Raw genomic sequence first — 12324 nt, 5'->3', positions numbered from 1 at the left:
ACTATATATATGTTAGTAATAAGTAGTAGTAAGTAGCTTATAAGCAGTAAAGAAGAAGTAACGTATATAAGCTACTGCAGAGGTAACGTTCTTAATAGCTATAATAAGGCAGCTGGCCTACTCCTTGTTAAAGAGGGGAGCAGTGGCGGCAGCGCTAGCAGCGCTAAGCATAAGTGTGTCTAAGGGCGTAGCAGGGGCAGCTAGAACAGGGGGCGTAGGCAGGAGCACTAGGGGTACAACAGGGGTAACAGGAGAAGGCGCCAGGGGCGCACTGCTGGCAGTGTACGCCGCTGTAAGTATGTGCGCTATATTATTACTAGCGTTGTAGAACGCAGTTTAGAGCTAGGAGAAATCAGTGTGTGTAAATTAGATAAGCAGCAAAAGAGATACTTATAGTAGTAGCGTTAGGAGTGTCCTTAGTAGATGTGCCCTAGGCGTATATAGCCTAGTTAAGCACTTAGTAATGACCTAGGAGTAAGGCAGAGATCTAAGTAATAAGTAAGCAAGGTGTAAGTAGTGCTAGGGATACGCAAGGAGGGGTTATATAGGGCCTAGGTATAAGTGCCTACTGTTAGTATAATAAGTGTATTATATACCTTGGCCTAGAAGAAAGAGTAAGTAGGGAATAAGTAGTAATAATAATAAGATATATTACCCTAGTTAGAGTAGTGTTTAGTGGCCTTGTTAGTGTAGAGGTAGTGTACACAGGGTGTACAAGGCACATTATGTACCTTACTATGCTTATAGTGTGTGTAGCCCTTCTTCTTAGTAGGCTTTTATATAGAGTTAGTAATAAACAAGAGCAGTAAGTAAGTAGTATAAAGTATACCTTTATACTGCCCTTAGGGGTAGTAGGGCTAGCCTTTAGGGGACCCTTAGGGGGGCCCTTAGGGGGCTTAGGAGGACCCTTAGGAGGCACTATCTATAAAATAAAATATTAGTGCCTAAGTAGTAAATAAGTAGATAGAATAAGCGTATAGCAGTAGTTAGGCAAAGGGGAAGGTAAGTAAGTATTTAAAATTTCTATGTAGATGTTAGCGTAGGGTTATAAAATAAGCGTAGAAAGTGCTATAGGCGTATAGCGCTTATAAAAAAAATAGGGTAAAGAGAAGTACAAAATACACTTCTACTTAGATATAATAATAATAAGTTAGTAAGGCTAATAAGTGTAGTAAAAGCGTAAAGAAAACAATAAAATTATAATAACAAAAGAAAAAGGATCTATATAGTTAATTTAGGTTAAAGAAAAAAAGAAAAAAAAGAAGAAGAAAATAGCTATAAGAAGTTATTTATATAGGCCTAGGGAGGCCTAATTTAAAGAGAAAATATATCTAAAATAGGAAATTAGAAGAAAAAGAAGAAGCCTTTTACGCTTACCTAGGTTTAAATAGGAAACTAAAAGAAAAAAAGAAGCCTTTTACGCCTACCTAGTTTTATATAACAGTAATAATATATAAGACTAAGTAAAGAAGTTATAGTAATACTATAAAAAAGGGAAATTATATAAAGAGGACGTATAGTAATATAGTAGTATATAAGGGGCTATAGGAGCTTATAGCGTAGTAGGGTAGTAGAGGAAATAGCACTAGAGCTAGTCTACTCTAAAGAGGCTTCTAGGACAGAAGCCTAGAGGAGGAGGGCACTATGTTAAGGATAGATAGGCTAGATAGGCTAAGCGTGGGTTAAGTATTATGTGACACTGAATAAGTAGGGTGTGCGGCGCAAGTGTGCAGGGTGCACAAGAGGATTATGTGCTTAGAGGGCGCACAGAAGTAAAGTAAGCGTGTATACACTAGGAATACTTAGGGGAAAGAAGGAAAAAGAAAGGAGGAAGTAGCTTTTAGCTTTAGTAATACTATATACTTACCTTTGCACTTGCAGTGTGTTCGCTTATTACCCTAGTTACCCACTACTATTTGACATACTGCCTCTGCGGGACGGACTATTCTTGACGGTTTTTTAGTGGCGGTAGTAAATTGAGGCCTGTTAGTGGAGACGATGACTCTGATACTGGGGCCATAGTGACCTTTTATATGAAATAGTTAAGTAATTTGACTACACCAGGTATAATATGCTGACAAGGGGCAATTGGAATATGCCACGGTCAGTGAAGATTGGACCTGAGTGGCAGCTGATTGCAAGGTCATTGTACTTGATGATTCGAGGGTAGCATTTGGCTCTGGTATCTAAATATGAAGTTCACTATTATACACTCTCTGCGTAGCCAGTCTCCTTGACTGGTGCTTGCTTCTTCTCGAAAATCTTTTGCCTGATCTTGTCCGTCAAGTGGTCTGTCTTATCTCCCAAGAACGTCTTGATGCAACCATAGACGCCGGAAATGAACCAAAGAATAGCGTTCACTAAATCTATCCAAACAGCAACCTTCATTGCCCCGGTTTTGCTGCCCTTGTACGAGTCTTCGCTGTCTCTCTTGAGAAAGATGGCCGCGAAAATGCCGAAGACGACGATCCAAGCAATGAACAGAGTCAGATCCCAGGCAAAAGCGCGATATGTCTTGAATATCTTGATTTTGCTGCCGACGAAAGGGATAGCGCCGAGGGGCGTGGCGGCAACAAAGAGGACAGCTGTGACGGCTGAGGCCCCGGCGACAGTGATGGCAAGAATCCACTCGGGCGAGAAGCCGCTATCGCCCTTGCGGTCTGCGTCGACGCGGTTCCCGTAGAAGCCGCAGGCTATGAGGGCAAACAAGAACTGCAGCCCGCGGCACACAAGGCGTGGTATGACCTCTAAGGTCTTGAGCCAAGTCTTTCCCATGGTCTTGCCCGTCTCGGCACCTTCATTAAAGACACCGCGGCCGGCTTTTCGGCCAATTTCCCCCTTGTCGGCGGCCCGAAACTCTGACGCGGCGCCGGCGAGGCCTTGTACATTGCGGCCTAGCTCAATGGCAGTCTGGCCGGCCTGAAGAGCGGTTCCGAGTTTGCCCATTGTTGAATTGTAATGAAGAGTGATGAGTTTTATCGTGAAGTTGTTGAGAAAAGGTTGGCGAATTACGAATTGAGATACTTTGTGGAAGTGACCGATGATGAGAGGGCTATCAAACGTTGATGTAACAATAAAACAATGCGGGAATGCAAGACCGGCTGGCAGCTTGAAACAGAAATACTCCAAGGAAAAAACAGTCGCCAAGTGATTGAGAGAGAGCAACGAAACAACGCAGACTGAGAGAGTGACGAGGTGCTTGGATGGTACGGCTAGTATCTCTTCTTTATAGCATTTGGGAGGCAAAGACTCATTCGCCTTGTCAGAACGTGATACAAATGAATCACGGTAAGCAACAGTCACGCAAATAGCAGCAGCAAGTATTTGGCGCTGGCGCTGTTGTAATGACTGGTTGATAGCAGCCAATCATTCCAGAAGCTGTTGTTTGTCGACCCCTTGCAGGTGATCAAACATTGGAGGCAGCGGGGCTCAGACGTCTGAGCTGCTGTCACTTAATCCCCAATCATTGTCGATTGCCGCCCCCGGACGAGGCGCTTATCAGACCCTGTCGCCCATTACGCGCCGACAAAGAAGACCTCTTTGAACGAGAGGACCCACGGGACTGTGGTCATTTGGCGTATCTGCGTTTGCTTGTAACCCGCCCTGCAGTAAATGTATGCCGGCCTTAATAATAGCGCGCAGGCAGTAAGTGAAATGTAGGTATCTACAACGGCCGATCGACAGCCGAGCGGAGAATTTTTGTGCGCAAGAGGGGCCGATTGCGGCGGTTGACCGATTATGGAAACGTGGAGAGGCTTGCCTGCATGTTACTCGCGACTTGAGGCCATGAACACAGCCAATACCCCGCGAGCTGAGCCTCATTAAATCACCATGATGTGGAAGGGCTCAAGTGAACGAATTTGAGAAAAAAATCTCACCACCAACGGCTTTTCGGCACTAATATTGTGACGTGAGTTCATTTTGCATCTAAGGGTATGCCTAGTCTCTCTCTGCTCAGCGTTTGCTGCTCCGTCGTGCTAGTTACCTACACATCATATTAATGACATAAGTATGATGCAGCTTGTACATCTTTCCATTACTACCTAGAGTAAAACACACTGTAACCATAGAGTAATCTCTGTCTAGAAATCAGCTAGCTATTTAGCTCCAGTAATGGCAATAGTCGTAATAGTGAGAGTGACAGTGATAGGCAGTTGGAGGGGGGATATCACTGCTAGCTATCAAGCTAGTAGAAGTAGTAGCCATGTTACCTAAACTTGAAATGCCGGTAGTAGGGAGGGGTCATTAACTTTCGCCTGGTGCTATTATATTATAGTTTGACAAGCACTGCTCTCAAGACGGCCCTAGTCACATAGCGCAAGCTTTTTCAGTTTCGGTCACATGTCTTATCCAAATTGATAACCCAACCTTCCGATTCGGCCATGCCGAGCGACAAAACACAGGATACCGTTTTCCACAGCCACCTCCAAAAGTTATTCTGTTTTTTTTTTTTGTCGCCCGAGTTGTCCATCTTCAACTTTGTGCTGTTTCGTTTCATACCAGCCTTGCAAAACACCATGGTCTACGATGAATCCAAAAAAGACGTGGAAGCCGACGAGCGCATTGCTGAAGCCAATTGCTCTCCGCGCGCTGCCACCAACGACGCTCTTAGCACCCGTATCAAAAAGACGGTTAGTTCGGTTCCATGTTTTCGATAGCGTCCTACTGTCGTTGTTATGATTGCTTGTTCTGACGCGTATACGCTCCTAGTTCGACCGCCGATTGATGCCCATTGTGTTCTGCCTCTATGTCTTGTCCTATCTCGACCGTGGCAACATCGGCAACGCAAAAACCGCTGGGGCACAAACTGACCTTGGCCTGAGCGATTCTCAGTGGTCATTGGTGCTGATTTCTTTCTACATTGCCTATGTCTGTTTCGAGTGGACCACGGTGTTGTGGAAGATCTTCCCAGCCCACATATACGTTGCCGCTCTCTGCGTCTCGTACGTCGTGTCCTTTTCTTCTTCATGTTTCTGTGGGTAGTCATACATAGCTGACGACGTCTAAGATTTGGTACCGCGGCCATGTGTTCTGGGGCAGCGAATAACTTGGCCGGGCTCATCGCTTGCCGCGCACTGCTAGGCCTATTCGAGGCAGGCTTAGGGGCAAGCGCCCCGTACTTCCTTTCTCTTTTCTACCGTCGAGAAGAACTTGGCATCCGCGTGTCTCTTGTATTGGGAACATCCCCGTTAGCCAACTCGTTTGCTTCGGCACTTGCATACGGCATCGTTCATATCCGAGGCTCCCTGGAACCGTGGCGCTACCTATTCATTTTGGGTGTGTAACCTCCCCAAACAACCCTTCAGTTGATATCCTTTAGACTTACTTGAGCATGAAGAGGGTGCACCCACCGTCATATTCTCCCTCGTCGTCTTTTTCTTCTTGCCCGACTCCCCGGCGTTGGCAAAGTTCTTGACGGAAGAAGAAAAGATACACGCCGTAGAGCGACTCCAGGTCCGCGACCGCACCAAGAAGAACCGCCTCAACTGGAAGCAAGTGTTTGCTGGCTTGTCTGACTACCAAAACTATGTCCACTCGGCCATGCATTTCTGCTGCAACTATTCATTTGCTGCATTGTCCAACTTCCTTCCCACTATTGTCAAAGGCTTGGGATACTCGTCCATCAACGCACAGGGTCTGACAGCGCCAGTATACTTTGCTGCCTTCTTGTGCTGCATTACGTCGGCTTTTGTTTCCGACAGATATAGCAAACGCGGCTATGTTGTGGCTGCGTTTGCAAGTCTGGGCACCGTGGGATACTTGATCCTCACTGTCGTACGCGATTTGGATAGGCCCGGTTTGCGATATGCCGGTATCTGGTTTGCAGCTTGTGGCATATATCCGGCTCTAGTGATTAATGTTACCTGGGTTCTGAACAACCAGGGGGGCGACTCAAAGAGAGGAGCTGGCTTGGCCATGTTGGCAGTTTTTGGCCAGTGTTCATCCTTTGTGAGCAGCACCGTATTCCCTTCTACGGACGGGTAAGTGACCAAAATTCACTCCAAGCGCAGAAAGAAAAGATCATTACTGACATGCCTTTCATTTTAGACCTTTTTATACCAAAGGCTGTGCCATTGGCTGTGCCCTCACAGGCATGATAGTCATTATGTCACTGACATTACATTTTCTACTGGAGCATGACAATCGCAGGAGGGACAGGGAGCTCGGGCCAGTCGACAAGAATACAGCAGTTGATGTGACGGATGAGGGCGACAAGCACAGAAACTTTCGTTACTTTACTTGAGCCAAGCTTCATATTACGAGAACAAAACCCAGCGGTACGGATAACCGGAAAAACACCAGGGGTATTGTGGCCGTATTGGACGACGCAGTACCCCATCTTTTAGATGGTTCCTAGGCTGACTGGATGCTGTAACTCCGACCTCAGAAATCGCCGAACCCACGGAATCCATGATTCATATAATAGCTTGGGCTCTGATTCTCTGCACCTTGTTAGTGACCTTCACCTAGGCTGCGTTACACGCGTGTTTCCGGGCCGGCAATACAGAGTCTATCGTAGGTGCTCATACTGCTGTAAAGAGTTATCTTGCTGTTAGTAGCAGCATGTATTTAAGACGTCTAAGATTTAGAATAGATATAGACTGTTTAATACTGATCTTATAATACATCACTTAAAGTGGATTTTAGTGTCTCGAACTGCACTTGAGATTTTACCTGGTCTGTAGACTAGATAGTATACCTTTTAATACTAATAAATCTGCTAATAGTAGTTAGAGTAGTTAAGTTAGTTTAAGCTAGTATAGAGGTCGGCAGTATGTAAGTCCTGTTTGAGTCACTGGTTGGTGTCGAGTTCAGTGTACTTAATCTTCAAGTTATAAACAGTTCTTTAGGAGAAAAAAACCTGGCAATCAAACTAGATATGATTGTAAGTAACGAGCTGGACTACTAAAACATTTTAAGCCGATTCTGGATTCTTCCATGACTTTGAATAGTGATGGACATGCGACGACAATGTGCGTACCCTTCTCGCCGGACGTCATCATCGCATCAGCAGCGCTTCTACAAAGCCAAGAGCTGAAATCGACAAGAGGGCACCGAAGAACAGCAATCGTCCGCGGAAGGGCTGCTAGTAGCATATAGGTATGGCCAAGGCGGAAGATGCCGACCACAATGGGCCGTACTTCACTAGGGAGAACGGCTTTTGGTGTGGTGGGATTGGGACGGTATAATAATATGGAGGGTTGAAACTGGCGAATGCCCGAACAGGGAATATGTTCGAGGTCCACGAGTCCGTGGTACGAGAATTTTTGCTGCAACCAAAATGAATGGGGCGGGGAAGGGAGCAGCAGCAGCCATGAGACGTGGATGATGATTCGTGGCTCCGGGAATCATACGTTTACCCGTGCCGCACCGCGCTGTGCCTCTCTCCTAGCTCCTCAAGCTCAGCCCCCCCTGGTCAGTTCTGGCCATTGAGAGCCAGGAGACGAAGGCAGCTTTGCCGCTTGTCGGTTGCAAAAGTTCTTGTTACCATGGGCCCACGGAGACCCTGAACCAACCCGGCCGCTTCGCCAAAAGGCAGGTCGGAACTCGCGGAGAACCAGGGATAGGATCGCTTCGCTGAACCCCACCCCCTCTACTTATGGGAATTGCTGGCCTGTGTACGGAGTAGCTGCACCAGAAATTGAAAAGGAAAGAAAAGTTACTGGTGTGTTGAGAGACCCAGTCACAGCTGGTCGTCAAACTTATGCCAGCACCGATGCTGCGCCAACGAGTGGCGGAGAAGAAGTCTAGATAGAGTCTTTACGTCTCTGCTTTTATCGCCCACATTTATTGATCACTGGTGCACGTCACCTTGCCTCCGAGCTCCTTCTTTTCTGATGTATCAAGGTTTTGATGTTTTGTGGCTCCTCATTTCCATCGGAGAGTGTCTGTGGTGCTATCTGGTATTATGGGCCAGTCATAGGGATTTAGTTAGGAGGATCCATGGTAATCGCTCTCGCGCCTTACAGGGGAGAACAGGGGAGAACAGGGGAGGTAACCCTCCCACATCCCCTGGTTCGATCTTCATCGTTGGTTCGGTTACCATCTCCATATATTCCAAAGATCCAACCTTGACACCGCTGGTAAGGGACTGTTGCTACCTAACGACAGATATGGATGAGATGATGGGCCGCTGTTTTGATCGCGGAAGCTGGCCAGATTCCTCGGGTCCATAATGGCTGGCGAAGCACGGAGTAACAGCCACATAAGCTTAGTCGTGCGAAATGAGATAGACTCTACATGCACCCCACTGCGAAGTAAGGTTGGCAGCTTAATCCCATCGCCTCCGTGGTAGAACTAGGCCTGGATCCCAACAGCCAAGGGCGGCTGCATACAGGCATGGCAGAACAGATTGTCGAAACACCCACGGTGTTGCGACTGGAGTCTCGCCATAGTAGCGTGACCTTTTGCAAGCTAGAAGGTACTACCCTGGTGGATTACCTCTAACTCTTCCCTGTCGATCCGAAGAGGCGTGATATTGTGGGATTTTAGGCCGCAGGTGCAGAGTTCCAAGGTTTCTGTTGGTCCTGTTGGTCCTGTTAGCGTGATCCGAACCTTTGCTCTTCACTACCTCGCACCATTCTTCCCATTTGCTGCACATCCGTCAGATGTCCAGTTGTTGTAGCGAAAGCCGTAATTAATCAAAGTGCCACCTACTTACCCTGCCAGTCTCCCATGACTCGCTTGGAAGAAATCTATGTCGCTTCCGGACCCTTTGTACCTGCATCCAAGTCGTGGCAGCTTGAAGGCGGCGAAGCCATTCGTGATCCTGGGCACCATTAGTGGTCTGTTTACCAACCGTTCTGAAATTTCGGGTAAATCGTTTCGCAATTTTTCTTTAAGCTTTCAACCTGTTCAGAAGATGCAAATGGCACATATCTATCTATATACCCGCCTGCCCTCCGCCTTCGACTGACTGACATTCCTGCTTGACGTGCCCATGGCCGGTCCTAACACGTAAAAGCTTGTCTGTGCTTCTCGAACCCGACAACGTCAACGCTGCGTTACTTATCAGCTATGGCGGGCGTCACCAAAGAGGCTGTTGTGGTGAGTAAGAGTTGTATTTCCTCGGCTCTCCTTGGCAACCTCTTATTATACCATCCCATCTGCTAACATACACTGAAAAGCCTATTGAGGCCGTGCTCCTTACGCTTGCGGTCACCCTTGTTCTCGCACGATTATACCTTCGTCTGATTCTGCAGCGCCAGACACCCACTCTTAGCGATTGGTTTCTCATTGCTTCGATTCTCGATGCCATCGCGCTGTTCTCGACCGACACTATGGCGTATAAGTTGGGCGGAATGGATGAGTACGACCCATTTGCTCCAGAGGCTCCAGAGGACCAGCAGATTTCGCTCATGAAAGTTGCGTTTGCGGGCAACTACTTCTACGACACAGGCATTTACTTACCAAAGCTGGCTTTGCTGTCCTTTTACTTCAAGTTGGTTCCACCAACGATGCCTTTGTTGCGGAAAGTCCTATACGGAACGTGCGGGTTGACACTGGCTTTCGCCATGACTACTGCCTTCTTGGATACGTTTTGGTGTGGTCCCGACGTGTCTGTTAACTGGGGCTTGGATTCTTCCTGCTCAACCTTCGACTCTAAACTGGTATTCCGCATCGATTGGGGGATGAATTTTCTGTCAGATCTGCTGAGTATGTTCTTTTTTGCCCAACTCTTGTTTATTGCGCTTGGCTCACGAACTCGAAGTCTTTGCTATTCCATTCCCCCTTCTCCTCGGCCTTCAGCTCAGCAAAAGGTATATTATTGGGCTTGCAGCTACGTTCTCCACGGGCATGATCACAATTGGAACCAGTGTGGCGAGATTTGCCACTGTCGAATCCATTCAGGCATGGACCAACGTTTGTAAGTTTCCCCGGACCGATTGCTGTTCTCAACAGACTAACCAAAGAACAGATGTGCTATCAATGACGGAGATGGCAGCCGCCATCATTGTGGTATCGCTGCCAGCCCTCAAGTCACTTCTACATCGTCGTGGACTGGCCACATCGAAATATGGAACTGGCGAGACAGAGGCTTACAAGAAGAACGTAACAGAAGCCAGCCATAACCATTTCAAGCTCTCTTCTGGGACAGATCCATACGAAGCGACGACACGAGTGGTCGCCGAGGAGGATTCGGGCAGTGAGGTGGAGCTAAACAATCTCCAACGATCGGACGTGATTTACAAGTCGGCTCGCGTGAGCGTGACATACCAGAAGCGAGAGGATGTTGGTAGAGAGGAAAGGTTGTCGAAGCCTGCATCCTAGCTCAGCTCATTCCCCCCCGGCACGAAGCAAGGGGGGAGCGGGGAGCGGGAGGGGGTGCACCATGTACGTTAAGAATTAACCGCGACTTTATGCGGCCCCGGCCCGAACAAGGGTCGGCCGAATGGTCAATTATACCCTATCCGGGTTAATACAGCGATGCATGTCTACGGCGTAGCTGCTGGGAAAAAAAAATTTGAACCATACCACCCAGAGCAAGCCGATGGAAATGATAAGAACGGCACACCGTTTACTGAAACCAATGTACGAGGGGTAAAGGGAGCGAGATTAGAAAGAAGAGGGGGTAAATGATTCGGGGCTGATTTGCGCGTCAACATGCCATCTACCCACCTGTGCAGATTCTGCGGCCTTGCTTCTGCATTACTGGTCCCAACTGCTGTTCAACCTGTATAGCCCAAGGCCAAGCCAGACCGCTGGCCAACAAATGCCTAGAGGGATGTCGCTTCAAGTCCAGCCAATAGGAATTATACCATTGGTGACTCCTTGCAGTCATACCCTGCTTTTGCTAATTGGCGGACCAGAGTTCTGTGTCGTCCGTGCTTGATATATGATCTGAGGTCCCGTCGCACCAGTTTCAGTCATTGTGTCAATATACTTCTTCCTTTGTCGTTCAGTTTCTCAGCCTATATTCAAGATGGCGTACTTCATCGATGGGAAAGATTGCATGGCAGGTCGCCTTTCTGTTTTCAGACGTCGTCCTATGCTGACATTACATTCAGATATCGGAATGGATTCTATTAACGGCCTCCTATGTCTTCGTCGGTCTGCGCGTGTACACACGCCTCTTCCGCTTGCGGGAGAAGCTGGTCTTGTCCGACTATCTTCTACTCCTCTCGGCTTTCAACGCCCTCGGCCTGATCATATGCGACACGTTGACGTACCAGATGGGCGTCATGGATAACTGGGAACCGTCTGTTAGGCTGTCCAAGGTTTGCTTGCCTTAGCCCATCAGTTGACGAGCTATCTGAGAGCAAGACTGATTCTGTTGCAAGATATCCTTCGCCTCCAATTACTTCTATGATGTTGGAATGGGTTTTCCGAAGATGAGCATGCTTGCTTTCTACTGGGCCTACTTCCCCGCCGACACTAGCCCTGCGATGCGCAAGGCGCTGTGGGGTATCACTGCGTTCGTCGGACTTTCGTACATGACCATCCTCTGGGATGACACATTCTTCTGCGGCAAAGACGTTTCCATCCAATGGTCTCAGGAGGAGGGTGCTTGCAGCGTCTTTTATGCACCTGAGCCCTTCATCCTCAACTTCACTCTCAACTTGGCTTGCTATATCTTTGGTACGCGTTCTCGCCCACCCACAATGGTAGTAGACATGCTATCAACATCTTCCGTACTAACTCTTCCATTAACAGTCTATGTGCTCCCTATTACCCTCTTGATTCAAGGCGTTCTGAAGCCCTCGAAGGGCCTCAATTTAATCCTCGCCCTTGGTCTTACGACAATCTTCACCACTATCGTCCGTTTCATCACACTCAAGGTTGGAACAGGACAGGAGAACCTTGTCTGTACGTATAATGGCGATTCATCCTTTCACTCATCGTTGTATGACAAATGACTAATGCTCGTCAACTAGATCCTCTCAGTGTTCTCGAAATGACACTTGCCATCACTGTCGTTGCCCTTCCTGGCTTGAAGCCTCTCTTGGACGGCAGGTCCAAGAGCCCATCAATCGATACCGTCGAAGTCGAAAATCAGAACAAGACCTTCTCATGAAGAGTCCATACGCATTCTAATTGTATATTTGGAATTGGATACCATGGCCATGGGTGTGCGCCACTCTCCAGTTGGTTCTGTGGTCTTCACTTGATCACTTGACGTAACAACTGCTTTGTGCTGCTCTTCATCGCTTTTTTAAAGGGCAATAAACGTCCCAAGTCAACCATGTTCCATATTTTGCCAGAAGAAACTTTCCAAAACCTTGGAAGTAACCGGAGGCGAAAGAAATGTTGACCAAGAGAGACGGGTTTTAGAAGACTTCATATCATTCGATTTCGCGCACATAAACATTCTAGACGTTTTGT

The 12324-nt window shown here is 47.6% G+C and overlaps 3 protein-coding genes across 3 annotated transcripts; 2 read left to right on the top strand and 1 right to left on the bottom strand.

Annotated features, from left to right (window-relative positions):
• Nucleotides 1-2205: 2205 nt before the first annotated feature.
• Nucleotides 2206-2946, bottom strand: LY79DRAFT_525181 (uncharacterized protein; the record flags this gene model as incomplete). Its single annotated transcript, XM_060555699.1, has 1 exon — nt 2206-2946. The coding sequence occupies one exon, from the start codon at nt 2944-2946 to the stop codon at nt 2206-2208; it is 741 nt and encodes a 246-aa protein (XP_060409336.1).
• Nucleotides 2947-4517: 1571 nt separating this feature from the next.
• Nucleotides 4518-6244, top strand: LY79DRAFT_525144 (major facilitator superfamily transporter; the record flags this gene model as incomplete). The annotated part of the gene is made up of 5 exons (XM_060555698.1): nt 4518-4631; nt 4711-4943; nt 5009-5277; nt 5339-5981; nt 6151-6244. The coding sequence occupies 5 exons, from the start codon at nt 4518-4520 to the stop codon at nt 6242-6244; spliced, it is 1353 nt and encodes a 450-aa protein (XP_060409335.1).
• A 2774-nt stretch (nt 6245-9018) lies between these two features.
• On the top strand, nt 9019-12016 carry LY79DRAFT_525189 (archaeal flagellin N-terminal-like domain-containing protein; the record flags this gene model as incomplete). Its single annotated transcript, XM_060555700.1, has 8 exons — nt 9019-9048; nt 9129-9657; nt 9713-9868; nt 9920-10233; nt 11010-11219; nt 11283-11580; nt 11656-11808; nt 11877-12016. The coding sequence occupies 8 exons, from the start codon at nt 9019-9021 to the stop codon at nt 12014-12016; spliced, it is 1830 nt and encodes a 609-aa protein (XP_060409334.1).
• Between the last annotated feature and the right edge of the window lie 308 nt (nt 12017-12324).

Source organism: Colletotrichum navitas, assembly GCF_030913465.1.
Source record: "Colletotrichum navitas strain CBS 125086 chromosome Unknown LY79scaffold_86, whole genome shotgun sequence".
NCBI lineage: Eukaryota > Fungi > Ascomycota > Sordariomycetes > Glomerellales > Glomerellaceae > Colletotrichum > Colletotrichum navitas.
This window is presented reverse-complemented; position numbering and strand designations above follow the sequence as displayed.